The 16,728-nt window shown below is 52.7% G+C and overlaps 1 protein-coding gene across 1 annotated transcript in view; it reads right to left on the reverse strand.

Moving 5' to 3' along the window:
* PAX7 (paired box 7) overlaps positions 1-14,173 on the reverse strand; it is a 107,866-nt gene extending 93,693 nt beyond the window's left edge. Inside the window, exons 1-4 of the mRNA XM_064470290.1 lie at positions 13,914-14,173; positions 11,734-11,969; positions 10,936-11,065; positions 9,780-9,914 (exon numbers count right to left, since the gene is read on the reverse strand). Of these exons, the coding sequence (XP_064326360.1) occupies positions 9,780-9,914; positions 10,936-11,065; positions 11,734-11,969; positions 13,914-13,998 (586 nt within the window). The 5' untranslated portion in view covers positions 13,999-14,173. The remainder of the gene's footprint in view (positions 1-9,779; positions 9,915-10,935; positions 11,066-11,733; positions 11,970-13,913) is intronic.
* Between the last annotated feature and the right edge of the window lie 2,555 nt (positions 14,174-16,728).

Below are 16,728 nucleotides of genomic sequence, written 5' to 3' on the forward strand. Positions count from 1 at the left end.
CATCTCTGCACTATCAACCTCTGAGCATTTCCCCTCGAGAAGCACGGAGATTTTTGACATTATATACGTGTATATATAATTTCCCCCCAAGCATCAGTTGGATTTAACCATCCTGGATCCCCTCGTCCTTTAGATGCATCTTAATCTGGGACTTCCCTCTCGACATCCCTCCCTCCAGTGAACAGGGGGTGGCAAGAACTGGGGTTTTTTGTTTGTTTGTTTAAAAAAAAAAACAACCCAAAAACATTTGTTAACACCCCCCCCAAACTTTTCTCCTCCTTTTGCTGGAGTTTCAGGGATGGAAATTGCAGCTTACCCGCTGCGAGCACATTCAGCCGCTCGCACAGGGGAGGGTTTGTGGCTGGAAGGAGATTAAGGGGAAAACTCCAGGAAAAAGAAACGGAGCAACAAGGTACAAACCAAATAGTCACATTCGCAAGGGAAAAAAAAGAAAAAGCTTCAAATAGCTCAATTTGCTGCTATTTAGCATCAAACAGGCATGTTCTCGAGAAGTGGGGAAAGAATTTAAAAAGAATTAAGAGTTGCTGCACAGAAATAACGATTCCCTCCAGAAAACGCCAGCTTTTTACTAAATACACGCGTCTGTATGTGGGCATATATATATATATATAGTCCTTTAAAATCACCAGCAGCTCCGGCTATCTGCCCTCTCTTGGATAATTTACACCACACAAAGGTTGGGGGCTATTAATCCCGTCCCCCCCCCCCCCCCAGCCCCTATTCCTATTCATGTCAGTGTTTCTTTCTTTTTCCGAGCAATCAAATGTGCCAGAGACAATTGTAGCGAAATTTAAACATGACTGTCCCCTGAATATCCCTCGACATCGAATTGTCCTTTGTACCTTCACCCTCTCCTCTTAAAGACGTTTATACGTTTAAAAATGCAAAATAATGCAGCCGGGGGATCTTTATTAAAACGCAAGACGAGGCTTTGCTCGGATCGATTTTTTCACGACAAAATAAAATAATTCCAAACCCAAAATCTTTACGAAGTTGTTTAACAGTGGGAAGTTTCACGGACGATTTAAGTACCCTTCTAACTTTAAGCGAGGAAAAAATCACCCGAGTATTTTTAACTCCGCTTGGAAGGGAGTTACTCAAAGGCAGCTTCTCGTCGAGCAATCCTGTCGAGTCAACTTTCCTCCCTCTCCTTTAATTCCCAATAAAAATGCAAATCAATTCGTCCCCATAATGGGAATGAAGGGGAAAAAAATAAATAAATTCCAGAATTGCGGTCGCTCCGGACTTTCCCCTCCACTCCAGATTTGTGCGCGAATAGAAATGGCAGGAATAAAATGGAATTTCCCTTCGAAAAGATAAAAATAACATTTTTTTCGGACCCCGCCCTTCCTTCCCTTGGGTTTGGGGACCTCGGTTTCATAACTATCTTCCTTCCCCCCTCCCTCTCCTCCCCCCCCCCCCCCCCCCCCCCCTTCTTCTCTCCCTCCTTTAAAGATGCCACCAGGTCACTTTGATCCGCGGGCTTTAGGGTCTCCGGACAAAGGCGGCAGTGAAGGCTGAAGGCTGCCGGGTGTCCCCCCCCCCGCTCCCGCACCCCGCCCGGGAGGGAGCCCCGCCGGCAGCCCTGCCCTCGCCCCGCTCCCCAGGGTCAGGCAGAGTGCTGCCTTCCAATTTTAGCAACAACAACAACAAAAAACCCCTCCCAACAGAAGAGTGAAAACCAAGAAGGGTTTTTCCTCCCTCTTCCAGAGCCCGAGCGAGCCCGGGGGCAGGGGACGGCCAGCGTGAAGGGGGGAGTGGGGGTAAGAAGAGATTGCGCTTCCCCTGCCTGCGCCGAGCCCCCCCGAATCTGCGGGGCATCCCTCCGTGCCCTCCCCGCGTCCCCCCAGCCCACCTCCGGCCTGGTGGGCAGCGGAGGGCCGCGCAGCCATAGCAAAGGCAGCCCCCTCTTTGAACTCCAGCTTTTCCCCCCCAGAAAAGACTATTTTTAAATTTTTTTTTGTTTGTTTTACGTTGGCAGGTGGAGGCGCAAGGGGAGCATGCCTCGGGTACCGCTGCTGGGGGGAGGGAAACCCTCCATTTCCAGCGCGACCTCTTCGCCTCGCGTGCCCTCTCTCCAAGGAGACTTGGCTAGTCTTTTTTAGTCCTTTTCTCTTTTTTTTTTTTTTTTTAATTTTATTTTAAACAAGCACTTTTCCTCGCCTTCCTCCACGCAAGCCCCCCCAACCCTCCAGTACCCCAGCCCGGCCGGGACCAGCAATGCCTCCCCAGCTCCTAACCTCATGAATGAGCGACCACCTCCCCATCTCCGGCTATAAATTGATAGATATAGATATATTTCATGAATGAGCCGAGGGTCGTCCCCGCCTCCCCCCTGCCCTGGCTATCCCTGCAGAGCCTATAAACAGCAACGGCCCTTTACAACAATTCATCACAGGACCCAGAGCCATCCAAGCAAGTAATATGTAGCCTCAGATCTAGTGTGTCCCACAAGACAGAGCGCCTGCTAATTAATAGACAGTGATTCCTGCAAGCAGCCCTAGCAGTCTGTAATATGATGAACTTCCTTTGTACCGGTGTCACCACAAATGTTTCTGATAAGGAAAAGCATCCAAGGATCAAAGACTATAAGCTTCTCAATTTCCTCAAGCTGCCTCTACTTTTCCTCACCTACTTTTTCTTTCCCCCCCCCCCCACCCCTCCTTCTCCCCTTCTAGCCCCTCCAAGGAGACGCAGTCCTCCCTCTCCCTTCCGACAGCCCTCAGGTCCGCCCAAGTGCGGGGGGCAGCCCCAGCCCGTGTCCCCAAAATATCATCATCACTTGCACCTTCAGATTCTGTCTTTAAAAAAAAGAAAAGCCAAGCTCCGGTGTGGTTCTCGCCCTCCCCCGCACCTCCTCATCCCTTCCCCGCTTCTGCCCAACTCCGGGTGACAAATGTCTTTATAAACAGGCATTAGCTGACATCTAATTTCTTTTGTGGCAAGACCATGCCAAGTGCGAGCGCCCAGCCGGGCCCTCCCGAGCGAGTGCCACCCCCGGGGCGGGGTGAGCCGAGGAGGAAGAGGAGGAGGAGGAGGGTGGTATTTTGGGGGAGGGGGGATGCAGCAAACCTCCCACCCCCGGGCCTGCCGGCAAAGCCGCGTCCCCATCCCAACCTCGCCTCCCCCCGTGAGCTCCACCTGCGCTTCCCAACTCCTTCATTTCTTTTTTCCTGGGGGGTAAGGAGCCCCCCCAAACCCACCCCTGAGGACTCGGGGTGCTCCACCCGCACCCTCCGGGAAGGGGAAGCGGTGCCCGGCCGGGCAGGAGCAGCTCCCACCTGGGGAGCGCAGGGGATCCCCCTCACCGTGCCGGAGCCCACCGCTGCTTCCCGGACTGGGACCCGCCCAGCATCTTCTCCCCCATCCCCACCCCCCCTCCAAAAAAAAATCCAGCGCCCAAATCGGACTGAAGTTCAGATTAAATTAAAAAAAAAAAAAAGGAAAGAAAAAGTAAAACCCAGTGGTGGAGAGAGAGAAATGTGGCAGCTGATTGAAATGGGCTTTTTTTTTTTTTTTTTTAAGAATAGTCTCTATAAATATATAATATCTCCAAAGCTCAGGTCTTAAGAGGGTCCCTTATTTGCTTATTTCTTTTGTAGCAAACGTAATTTTCAGAAAGATACTTCCCCCCCCTCCCCCCCGCCTTACCCTAATGCTCCAGTAAGTACCTTACAGCTTTAAGGCTAGTGTTATATGTGCTTTAAAATCCTGCCATGTAAATTCCCCTGAAAAATTTGGAAAGCTTCTCGGGGGGGGGTGGGGGTGGGGGGTTGGGGGGGAACACGACTGGGAGAGGGGGAGGGGGAGAAAGGGGAGGTTAATCCGGGTTTAATGCTATGATGCAGTCACAGGACCAGGGCTAGGCTGATTGTGTTATCTCTTCCCAACATTTGGGTCTCCCATATTTCACCCAGCCAAATAGCTGCGAGAAAAAAGTGCGTATGGAGGCACTCCTGACGCCTCAGGAAAATATGTTATTAATATCTAAATAACTTCCCAATACTGTCTCTAAATCTCCCCTTCACCACTCCAGATGATGAATTCGTTTGAAGTGTTCTCCCGTCTCATCTTTTCAGTGTCTCTCTCTCTCTCCCTTTTTTTATAACCAGGCTTATTTCAAACTGGTAAATATCTAATTCCTTTAACCACACTGCAGACACGTCTCTCCCCTCTTATATACAATTCTCATTTGGAGAGATCCATATATACATGTCTCTATAAAAGAGAATAAGCCCCGACACAGCCTTAAACTACTACTTTAAATTATTTGGGGGTTAAGAGCGGTGGGGTTTGGGGGGGGATGATCTGTTTGTTTCCGAACCACCCCTGCGCACACCTGGATCGCACGTTTCCCTCACAGCCTTCCTGCTGCTTAATTCAATCTCTGCCTCCTCTCTCCTACCCCAATTACGGGCGAAACCTGGGATTAGAAATAGACCTTGGAGCTTCCTTCCTCCCCTCCCCTATCACGGCATCCATCTCCCCCGCGCCGCCAAGTATCCCACCCCTCCCAGTACACGGTAATCTACCCTCCACCTTCGAATTACAGATTATAACCTCTAGAATGTATTTCCTTTCCCTTCCGAGCCGAACCCCGGGCACCCCACCTGCCAGCCAGCCCTCCTGATACCGATATTTGCCTGCTATTTTCCCCGGTCTGTAACTGAGCCTATTCTTCTCCCCCAAAGAAGGCGGGGGGGGGGGGGGGGGGGGGGGAGCAGATGTAGAAAAAAAAGGGAAAAAACCCACCCCAAACAAACCCTGGATCACAAACATCTCCCTTATATTATTTCACTTCCTACTGTATAATTGAACCTCTCTCCCTGCATCCTTGTCTTAAGTTTGTTTTTTAAGACGTCTTGTATTAGATTATACTCGTTTATTCCCCCTTCCAACCTTATCTCTCCTCCTCTCTTCTCTCCTTCCCGTCACACTCGATTTAGGAAGGAGTTTATCTTGCAAACATTTGCCTACTTTGTTTATGTAGACCAGGTTCTGCAGCTACTTGTTCCCAAAAGCCACTGTTTGCCTTTGTAATTGTTATCTGTGTTTATTGTTGTACCTCATTTGTCTCAGCTTTTTTTGTGACATGTAAGCTCCGTGTGTGCTCACATCCAGCCCCCCCCTCCCTTCTCCCTCTCCCTGCTCTTTTTTTTCCCCCTCCCCTCCTTTTCCCTCCTCTCTCTCCCTGAAATATGCACAGAATAACTCAGCCTAAAGCCAATGAATTGCTTGACACTACCCTATCTCTTTCCTGCCCCCCATTATTAGAGCTGATCCCACTCGCAACACTCACAAATCCCGCCTGGTCTCTGTTTGATTAGATTGCCAACCTTTCGTAATCCCTTGATTTGATGAAGTGTCTATCCCCCCCACACACCTCCCTCTAAACATACATTTACAGAGAAAGCGCTTGTTGGTTTTAAATCGATGCAGATTGTTTGCTGATAAATTGACTCCATATCCCCTCTCCTTCCCCCCCCCCCCGCCCCAGCTTGGGAAACAAAGCCCTTCTCCAGGTGTGGGGGGGGTCCCCCCTCTTCCTCCCGACCCCTTCCCTCCCTCGAGCCTAATTACATTTGGCAGGACCTTGTACCCCCAAACAGCCTCCTCCTGCCTTCAGCCCCCCCAAACCCCTATATAAGCGGCACTGACTGCTGCCAAGTCCAATCGTTATCACTCCCGAGTGTCCAAATACCCCCCACCCAGCTCCTCTTCCCACCTGTATGCGTTTCCCACCTCCAATAAAAATATACCACCACCACCCCCCGCTTTCCCCGGCTTTTCCCATCCCACGCGATGTTTCCACGGGCGCAGGGGTGGCTAGCGAAAGAGGGTGGGGGGGTGGGGACTGAGCCGTGATCGATGGAAGAAACTCGGTGCAATAACGCGGAGTTCAGAGGAATAAAGCAGGGCGAGAAAATTAATTAAACACACCCCCCCCCGCCCCGTGTTTTCACCCCAGATGTCCCCCACCAGCACCGCCGAGCATCCTCCGCAGGCATCCTGCCCTGCACCCCGGAGCGGCTGCCCCCACCCGTGACCGTGGGGTGACACCGCAGGGGGGTGGGGGGGGAGACGCTCAACGCCCCCCCTCCCCCAGTACAAGCCCATCGCCTTCCCCGTAACCCCACGGACCCCCACCCCCCCCTTCCCCCGCGTCTGGTTGCAATTACTTCCCGGCCAGGACGAGGCCTCGCCCCCGCTCCTCCCGCCCGGAATGCGGAGCACCTTCCCCAGCACCCCCTTCAGATTTGGGGTTGCCCAAATGCCACCCCCCCAACCCCACCCCCTACCCCCCCGCCGGAGCCCCTCGGATCTGCGGGGTGCGGGAGAAGCGCGCATCACCCACGCGTGACCCTCCCTAATAAACCCCACCAGTCATAATAAATAACAACAACCCCAAATAATAATAACTCGGTCTTAACAAGGATAAAAAAAAATATAAAAAAAAATAAAGTGAAGCCTCATGAATATATGCCCAGGGCTAGCTGGAGTGAGCCGTTTAAAGATGAAAGTGCAAAGAAATAAAGGCTCAATTTAATCTGCCTTAAAACCCTTCAACTTAACGTTTGTGCTGGGAACTCAGAGAGTGAGTACTGATTGGGGATAAATACATTTCTTAGCATGCCTTGGAGCTATTACACCCTTCTCCAACACAGCTCCCTATTCAACAGCCACAGTTTTCATTACCAGCTCTAATAAGTCTTAACATTATTAAATGCCAAGCAGACGATAGAAAGAAACAGGCGCAGGGTGGAAGCTTTCTTTAACACTTAAAAAGAGAGAGCATTTAAGGCTGTCTTCCTCCGGCTCCCCGCAAGGAGAACCCGCAAATGGAGCAAAGGCGTTTGTCAAGAGGAAAAAAAGGCCAAAACAAAGTTTCCCTCCCCCCCCCCCCCCCGCAATAATAATAAAAATGCGTTTAAAAAAAAAATCAAACCCCCACAAACTCAGGCAGCAAAAGCCGAGCTGGAGAGCAAGTGTCAGGAGCGCGTTAGTATTTTTATTTTTATTGTAAGCCTCCCGGGAAAATCGGTAGGGTTGGGGGAGGCCGGGGAGAGGGGGTGGGGGGGGAAGATCCCTAAAGAGAATTATTATTTCCGAGCAAAAAAAATAAAAGGAAAAAAGCACCCAGGCGCACGCACCACCTCCGCGTGTCTGACAAGTTCAGTTACCAATTACCTTAATTGGGGCCATTAAAACTTTTCCCGACGTGAAAATATACACTGACGGCGGTAAACTTTTCCTTGGTTTTTGTTTTTTTAATGATTATTTTAATTGCCCTCGGTCCCGTGGCGATCGCAGCGCTCGCGTCCAGCCCGCTGCCAACCCGCTGCCTCTGCGGTTGATGCTCAAAGCCCCAAAGCAAAGCCTTTTTGGATGATTTCTCCGCAAATTTACGGAGTCAGGGCGCGCTCGCGGGGAGGGAAACACCACCACCACCACCCCCCAAAAAAAAAAGCAACTGATAACTGGGGATTTATGGCAAGGAACGGGCGCGGATCCTGCGCGCTCGGGGGTAACGCGGCGCTCCGCGGGCTCCGGCATCAGGAATTTGCCCAAATTAGCACTCGATTCAATCCGGGCTGGTTTCATAAAGAAATGGGGGCTCGTGTTTTATTTGTCCGCGATATTACCCATGAAGGAAGAAGAGAGCGTTTTGTTTTGCTTATTGACACGCGCTTCTGCATGTTATTAAGGAATAAAAAAGCCTCCAGCCCCTTCGCTCCTTTTGGTTTTGGGGGTGGCGATGGGGAAAACGCGCACGAACGCGGGGGAAAATAAAAATCATTCGGCGGTTTAAAAATTATATCTTTTTTTTTTTTTTTTTTCAAGCGACGAGGCTCAACTAAAATAAATCTTAAAACCAAAAACTTTCCCGCGCCCCACAAATAAAACTAAAAACACCCCAAAGTGATGGGGGGACCTTGTCGCGGACACAATAGCCCCGATTTGCAAATGAGCATCGCCTGTTTCCAAATCACAAGCAACATTTTGCAACGTCCAACGGCTATCCTTTTTCCAACAGACGGTCCTATAATATTACAAAACTATCTAACAGCAGGGAGTTTTGAATAATTTATCTCCCTTTCTTCCCTTCCTTGGCCCTTTGTCCCAACTTTTTCTCCTCCTCGCAGAATTTTGAATGAGAATAGACAAGCCCTCCCTCCCCCATCCCTTTACTCCATTTTTAAGGCAGCCTAGGGTTTTCCCCCCCCTGTTTTCCCCCCCTTTCTTTTTTTTTCCTCCTTTTTTTTCCTTTTTTTTTTTTTTTTTTTCTTCTTCTACTGTTTGCTTTTGTGGTCAGGAATCTTTTGCTTATAAAGCTTCAATAGACTTGAAGGTCTTTGTAAGTGAAGTTCATCTTCAAGGTTGAAAAAAAAAAAAAAAAGAGGATCGGATCCTTAAAGAAACCCCTTTTGTGCACCTTCATTTAAAACTCCCAGTAACGTTTGATGGTGACACGGAGAAGCTCTTTTTTTCCCTGCCCCAAATTCCCCCCACTTCAATATTCCCCCACTCACCCGCGTTGTCCCAAAATGGGGAAAACTTTGTCACTATGAGAAACTTTTCCCCCTGCTTCCCACAGTCGGGCCGGGGACCCCCTCTAGACAGAAAACAACCCTCACCATGCTCCCTTTTGGCCCGACACCGACAATATCGCAAGTCCCCCGACGCACCCACCGACCCAGCCCCGAGAGGCCTGGGCCATCGCCATTTTGCCATCACTTTTGGAGAAAAAGAGCGAACCCCAGTTTCCTGAAGCCCATCCCCAAGACTCGTATCACTGCTGGTTTCCCCCCCAAAATACACTGAGCTCTGCGACACGAGGAAATCATTTTCTGCCTTAACCGACACAGCCGCTCCTCCCTCCCGGTGCTTAAAACTTCCCCATCTTTGCAAACACCCTCATTGATAAACCTTAATTATGCCCCCTAAAAATGCCATTCGCCCCCCCTCCCCTTTTTGGGGGAGAAAGGGGAATCCTCACCCCCAACAAGCTTCCCAAAAATAAAATTACAAGTGCCGCAGGGCCGGCTCCAGCCATGCCTCCTCCCGCACCCCACTTTTACAGCACAGGAGCTTTAAAAAGTTCAATTTTTCCTCCCGTGAGAGGAAAGCAGCACCGGTGGGAGATGGTACCAGGGCCCCCTGCTCTCCCTCACTGCCGGCCTGGCCTCAAGCCCTTCATCAGAAATGCCAGCTTTATTTTTTTCCTGATTTTATTTAGGGGTGCAGACACCCCCCCTCTCCGTTTCCTCTGATCCCAGGACCCCCCGTCTCCCCTCAGCGCTCCGCCGGCACCGGTGGCTCTGTGGCAGCCCCAGCGCAGCGCCCATCCCGGCTTCTCTAATTGATATTGATTGGCCAAATCGGTCAACTGTCAGCCAGAGTTTCAGGGGACCACTTAGAGAGCAGGAGAGAAATCTGTTTAACAAATTCATTTAGGAATCGGAGATGCCTCCCCCCCAGCCATCTCCTTTCCCACTTTATAAATAATTGATCCAGAGCAAAACCGACAACTCTTCCTCCTGGGAAAGCATCCTCAGCCCGCGGGGCTGGGTACCACCTTCCCATCCCAGGGCCCTGCACCACACCCTCCACTCTGTCATCAGTCATTTTTCTGAAAGGACAAACGCAAGAGGCTCTGGAGCCATCCCCTGTCCTGCTCCGGGTAGGGAGGGCCGTGTCCCCTCTCCCAAATGTCCCCTCCAGCCCAGCCCCGCGGGGGCGCGCACGGCCACCTTTACCTTTGTCGCCCAGGATGCCGTCTATGCTGTGCTTGGCCTTCTTCTCGCCATCTTCCTCCTTCTTGTCGCAGTCATCCTCTTCCTCTTTCTTCCCGAATTTGATGCGTAGCACACGGCTAATCGAACTCACTAAACCTCAGACAGTCAAAGACAAAAAGGCAAGTATAAGCTGCCTGGGAAGGCAAGGTGGGAGCCGGCGGGAAAACCCAGGCCAGGGCTGCACGACTTGGGCAGGAGGCCTCGTGCACACACACGAAGGGCATCTGCACCCCCTTTTCCCAGGGGTGTGCACCTGCCCGATCCTCTGTGCCCTCCAGAACACCCCCAGTTCACCCCCCACCATCGCACCGGACTGCCAGGTGGACCCCCAAAGTTGGATGGGCTTATTGCTGTCCCCCTCCCAGACACCGGGCACAAGCAGCACCCGCTTGTGCTCAACACCCCACAGAGCATCACAGCTGGCGCAACGCCCCGGGGTGCGCACCCCCAGGGTCATCACCTGCTTTGTAACAGGGAAATTGCCCCCCAATACCCAGCTTTCACCCCAGCCCCAAATGTGACCCCACAGCCTGGATTCAGATCTGGGCCCTGGCCTACTCTGGGGGAGTTGTGCCCAGCAGAGAAGGCTCAGCCACCCCACCCCCCCCAAAACAGAGGGGAACTCTCAGCCAGGACCTACAGAGCTTGCACACCCCTGCGGTCCCAATGTTGGGGTGCAGGGTTGCCTTCCATGGGTGACGGGGGTCCCTGGCTGATGGACACGCTGCTCTGCAGCCCCAGCTGAGCAAGCAAGTCCCAACGGGGCAGCCGGGGTCCCCTTTAACCCTGGGTTTGGGCTCTGCCTCCGTGCATGCTCCCTCCCTGCCAGGAGCCCCCCTGCTTTCAAGGGAGTCAGAATAAGTTGGGAAAACTGGGTTGTTTGTGTTTGTTTTTCCAGCAGACTGCAGTGCGCCCAGGGCACAGCCCCCCCTCGCCTGGGGTTCCTTTGCTTCCGTGGGTTTGCTTGGGGTGATTATTTTTTTCTCCCCCCTCCCCTATCAAAGCAAAGGCCGAGAGGATATTTGTAGCCCCTGGAAACATTTTTGGTGGTGACAATAATTTCCCTCCATCCTCCTGAGGGTATCAGGGTGTCCTTCTTGCCAAGCTGCCTTCTCACCTGAGGGCACGGTGCTCCGGTCGCAGTGCCCATCCTTCAGGAGCCTGTCTCGGATCTCCCAGCTAAACATCCCGGGGTTTTCCCGTTTGTATTCCTCGATTTTCTTCTCCACATCGGGAGTTGCAACCTGCTTTTGTGATCAAGGGACACCGGTGTGTGCCCGCGTGTGCAGAGAGAGGGAAGGGGAGAGAAAAAGCGCTTTTAATTGAGAAGAAAAACTGTTCGGTTCAGTCCAATCCTCCTCGCCCTGGCAGCTAGTTTTGGGGCTAAGAGTAGGGATTTGAAGGGGGGAAAAGGAGGAAAAGCAAGCTGGGAAAGGCCCTCCTCTCCCAAATGTTGGCCACCCTAAAAGTAGAGTCTCTGGGGGCCAAGGAGATCCGCCAGGATGGGCTTCTCCTGAGCCCCGGGGGGTGGTGGTGGGGGAAGGAGGCAGGAAGGGATGCAGGGGATGCTTTGGGGGGGGGGTGGTTATAATACACCCAGTGATTTATTGCTCCCCAAAACACCCCGGCTTGCCTCCTTCCCACACACCGGGGCTGAAGCAAATGCTCGAACGCGCACCACTTGTTGCACGTGGGGAAAAAAATCATCATCATCTTAATTTATTCATAGCCTTCAACTCTGCACTGATTTCTACACATCTGAGCCTGCAAATCGCAGCGTTATTAAAGCCCCTTCCCCTCCTCCCCTCCTTCCTGGTGTGTCCACCTGGAAAAACTTATACACACCAAAAAAAGAAATCTTAATTTTGATTTTTAACATGAGGGCAGCTCAGCTCGGCCCCCGCATTGCACTCACCCTGGGCTTGCTGCCTCCGATGGCTCCGGGACGGATGGAGCCCGTCTCCTGGTACCTGCAGAGGATTTTGGAGACGCAACCGTGGGAGACCCGCAACTGCCGGGAGATCACGCAGGGCCGGATCCCGTGGTGAGCCATCTCCACGATTTTATGACGGATGTGGTTGGGAAGGGGTCGGCCGTTGATGAACACCCCTCCGAGCTGGTTCACCCTGCCCTGGCCCAGCGGGGTGGAAACTGGAAAGCAAAGGGGAGAAAAAATAACCCCAATAAAATAAGAGGGAAAAGTTAAAAGAAAGGGGAAATCCAGCAAAACGGGGCGCATCCCTCCCCGCACCTTCAGCTTCTCTCCCGGTATTTGATTTTTTTAAAAGAAAGGAGAAACCTCTCGCCCATCCCCTGGCCTCGGTATTTATCTCCGCATCCCGGGGAAGACTTTTCCCATCCGTAGAGGGAAAACAAGAACAGCGCACGACCCTCACGCCCATCGCCCCGCGCTCCGAGGTGGCACAGGCGTTAGCGCCTCTCTCTCTCTATATATATATTTTTGGCACTTCAAACCTATGTTTTAAATTATATCTGACGTTTTAAATAAGGAAACCTTGAAACCCACATGGCAATCCCCCAAAAACTTCCCATTTCCCCCCCAAAACCAGCGCACTCCGCTTCTTGCTTCAAATCAAGGTGCTACCTGCTTTCAGACAAACTTTTGGAAATAACCTCTTTAAGTACCCTCATGGGGGCCTTTTTGGGGATGGGGGATTTTTGTGTGTGGTTTTGGTGGGGGGTTGTTAAGCGGTTCGGGGAGGCGCGGAGCGGGCGCGGATCCCCCGCGGCCGCTTCCCCGGCACCTTGCGCGGCGCGTCCCCGCCCGGAGCGGGGCACCGGCGGCTCCCGCGCCCCCTCCCCGGTTTGGTTAATATCTCGCATTGTAGATCTTGCAGATTAATACGATTTCACAGGCTGGAAATTAAAGAAAAAAAAGGCGAAAAAAAAAGAGGTGGGGAGAACTCAGCTGGGTAATTTGCAGAAAGGCTGGAGGGGGCGAGGGACAGGGAAGGCGAGGGGGGGTGATTTTTCTCTTTATACAAAGAAAAGTCGATTCCAGAAATTGCCTCGCGATTTAACAAGAATCATGCACCACTAATTCCAAGTCACTTGGCCAGCACTCCCTGGATATATCATTATCGACAGATAACACTCGAGTGGCCAATTTTACATTCAAGAGGTACTAAAACCGCCGGCCGCTCTCTCTTTTCATTATTCCCAGTCATGTTGTGCAAATATTGTTGTAATCCTTTGATCCTTTCCCTTGCCGTCTGTTTTACTTCATTTGCTACAGAAAAGCACTTCAACAAATCCCCCCAGCTTGTATGTTTTGCAGCCTGCGTGGTTTTCCACAGGTTTGAGTTTCGCCACTTGATCACGGTCAGGATGAGATTTTCCTGTTTAATAAATGCGGGGAGAGGGGTCCCGCTCTTCATTTTGCCCTTTTTTATTATTATTATTTTTTAACGTGTGCCTAGAAATAATAACCCCGTAACACAAAGAAAAAATAAAGCAGATGATGGGGAAAGTCGATGCGCTGCGAGGTGGGGATGACACTTAGCGAGGTGACAGCTACAAAGTGCCCCCCCTCTCCCCTCGCCAGCCCCGGCCGCGGACAGCTCGGCTGCCCGCAGCCAGCCGGTGCTCCCAGTTTAGGGGTTTTAATCTTATTTTTTCCCCTCTTAAAGTTGAAAACGATTAATTTGGTTGCTTTTCCCCACCTTTCCGGGAAGATTAACCCTGCAAAAGTCCCAAAGATTTAAAACAAAAATTTAAAAAATAAACCCAAATCAGGAGAACCTGTCCCCCCTCCCCCCAAAAAAAACCTCTGCGGGACGCGTGAAGCTGCTTTAAGTTGGGGAGGGGGGGTTAAAATAAATGAAAATACAAGCTCTAAGCCGGTATTTTCGCGGGGACGGAGCAGCTCCAGCCGGGAGAAGGAGCAAAATAGCGGCGGGAAGTTGGATGTTCGGGTCGGGAACACCCCCCCCCCCCCGCCCCGGCTGCAAAGTTTCGCTGCATCCCCCCCCCCCACCCGGAGCAGCCCAGCCCGGCCCCCCCCGTTACAGCGGGGTGCTGGGGGGGGGTGCTGGGGGGCAGGAGCGCTTTAGCGAGGTGCTTTCCCAGACCTACCTTCCAAGGGGAAGCCTGTGCGAGGGTAGTTTTGCCCCGGAGCCGGGCGCATCATCCGAGGCACCGTCCCGGGGAGAGCTGCCATGGTTTGGGGAGGGGGGGGGTTCGGGGTGATGGAGCGGTCCCGTCCAAACCGGGGGGGGGGGGGCACCCCTTGGCCCCGGGAGAGCCGAGAAGGGCGGGGGGGGGGAGATGCGGGGATGCCTCTCCTCGGAGCCGAAGCGCTTCTCTCTTCCAGCCCGCGGCTGCAAAACAAGGGAGAAATCTTTGCTCCAAGGAAAAAAAATAATAATAAAAAAAAATGGGGGGGTGGGGGGGTGGGAAAAGGAGGGAGGGGGGAAATCACCCACCAGAAATTCCTCTTAAAGTTTTAGGGCTATGTCAGAACCGGCCTGAGCGGGCGCTCCGGAGGAATGTAACCCGGAGCAGCGGACACATCCGAAGTTGCCTCGGTGCTGGGCTGGGCTTAGGGCGGGGGGGGCGGGGGGGGGGCGGGCGGGCTCCCCCTGATTTTGTTGTTGTCGCTTTTTTTCTTTTTTTTTTTTCTTTTTTTTTTTTTTTGAAGTGGTTGGTGCCTGTCTCTTCAGGGATGCTCGTGCTGGGGGGGGGGGGGGAGGAGGAGGAGGAGGAGGAAGGGGGGGTGTCGGGGGGGGGGTTGGAAGTTGTCGCAGCGCCGAGGCCGGGGCGGTGGGAGGACGAGCGGCTGTGATAGGCTCCGCTCCCTTCTTTTCTTGGGGGCCGGGGCCGGGGGTACCGCGGTGGGGCGGGGGGGCCGATGGGAGGCAGCAGCTTCCCCAGGCGCAGGAGCCGCCGTTGCCTCCGACTCATTGATTTCTTTATTTTTAATATGTTATTATTCATTACTAGGCTTGGCATCCTTATGATGGAAAGCTGGGGTCCCCCTCCCCCGGTTTGGAAACCTATTGGGGGTGACAGGAGGGAGGAGAAAGTTTAGGAAAGGTTTTGGGGGGGTTGGGGTTTTGGTTGTTTTTTTAAATTCTTTTTTTTGCCTAAGAAAGTTGGGCGCGCCCGGAGCATCCGTGCGGGTCCCGGTGGGGTAAGGGCGGCCCGGGGTGGGGGGGGCTGATCCCGGCCCGGGGGCTGCAGCAGGGATAAAAATGAAATAATAATAATAAATTTAAAAAAATAAATTGATTTAAAAAGTAAAGAAAAGAATAATAAATTAAAAAGTAAACTAAAAATTGAAATAAAAACATTAAAATAATAAAACAATAAAAATAATAAAAAAGAATTTAAAAAATTTAAAAAAAATAATGAAAAAATCGCCCTCTCCCCCAGGAGGGGGTTGGACCCAATTTCACCCGCCCCCCCGCAGCTGATGGGGGCGGCTCGTCCTGCCCCGCTCGCCCGGGGGCCAGGCTCGCCCCCCTCCCCCGCCCCCTTTGCCCAGCCCCAGGTAGCTCCCCCCGCCCCTCCTTCATTAACACCACGTCTTTAATTAAGAGCCAGGCTCCGAGCTGCCCCGCTGGTACCATTTGGGGGGGGGGGCAGCCCCGGGGAGGGGGGCTGCGGGGCTCCCCGCCGTTCTCCCGCGAACCGCTCGGCCGCTGACCCGGGACGGGCTGAACAAATAACCAATGTTTTCCCCCCAAAATCGGAGCGGGGCAGGAATCCTCCTCGCAGCGGGGCATGACGCCAGGGCTCGCGAACCCTTTTGTTTGCAGCTGTAAAAGGACTTGCCGTGCAAACCGCTGGAAGCTAACCCCCCCCCCCCCCCCCACGCCCCAAAAAAGCATCCTGGGGGGGTGAGGTGGGATAAAGCAGCCACCGACACTTCTGACCCGTCTGGCCCCCAAATGTGGTCCCTAAATCTCTTCCCTGTCCCCCCCCGAGGGCATCACCACCCCTAAACAGCCCCCCCCTCCTTCTTTCCTTCTCCCGGTCCTGGTTTTTGCTTTGAAATTAAAGCCCTGGCTGGACCCCTCCCAGTCCGGCCACATCTTCATCGCTCACCCTCTTCCTCTTTCCCCGCAGCCGCAAAGCTCAGCCTAAACCCGCACCCGCCTCGCTGCGCGGCCCCGCTTTGGTTTTCTCACGCTCTCACGCCGAAAATTCGCCCAAACCCTGCAAAAACCACGGGGCGGGGCGGGGGAAGAACCCCCAAACCCATGGAAAATTTTTCCAAGGTGTCAAGTTGCTCCCAAAGTCTCCAAATCCCGGCACAAGCCCGACTTTGGGGCTCGAGCAAACGAAAATAAAGCCTCTTTCCTCCCCTCCAGCCTCCCCCCCCCGCCCCCCAAAAGCCCAATCCCCAAAGTTTTGGGCAGAAAAAGAAGGGGCAGAGCTGAGCGGGACCGGCCCGGAGCCCCTCGCAGCCCCTTCCCCACCGCATTCCTCCAGCGCGGCAGTAATTCAATTATTTGCCTTTCATTTGCTTAGTTGGGGGGGAAGAGCCTGGGAATAAAGTTGAAAATTAAATGTTTCTGCTCTCTCAGCACCGGGGGAAGATTAAACTAAAGAGCCCGAGCCCGAGTCCCTGCCTTCCCCGCCGCTCTAGGGTTACCTCGCCGGGAGAAAAAGATCTCACATCAAACACAGCATTTGTTTTCCCTCCCCCCCGCCCTCCCCGTCCCCCTCCAATTGGGGTAAGATTTGACACTTTCAGGCAAAAGAAAAACCAAACCCCAAAAACAACAACAAAAAAAAACCCCAAACCACTTCACTTTCTCTCCTCCAGCACTTGCTGCCAGCTCCGGGCAGCCACTAAGCAAAGAGCTGCCATTATTATTATTATTATTATTATTAATTTTTATTGAAGCGATGCGCTGGCATGTGGCAGCAGCCCCTGATCCTG

This window comes from Phalacrocorax carbo, chromosome 20 (genome assembly GCF_963921805.1).
Source record: "Phalacrocorax carbo chromosome 20, bPhaCar2.1, whole genome shotgun sequence".
Lineage (NCBI taxonomy): Eukaryota > Metazoa > Chordata > Aves > Suliformes > Phalacrocoracidae > Phalacrocorax > Phalacrocorax carbo.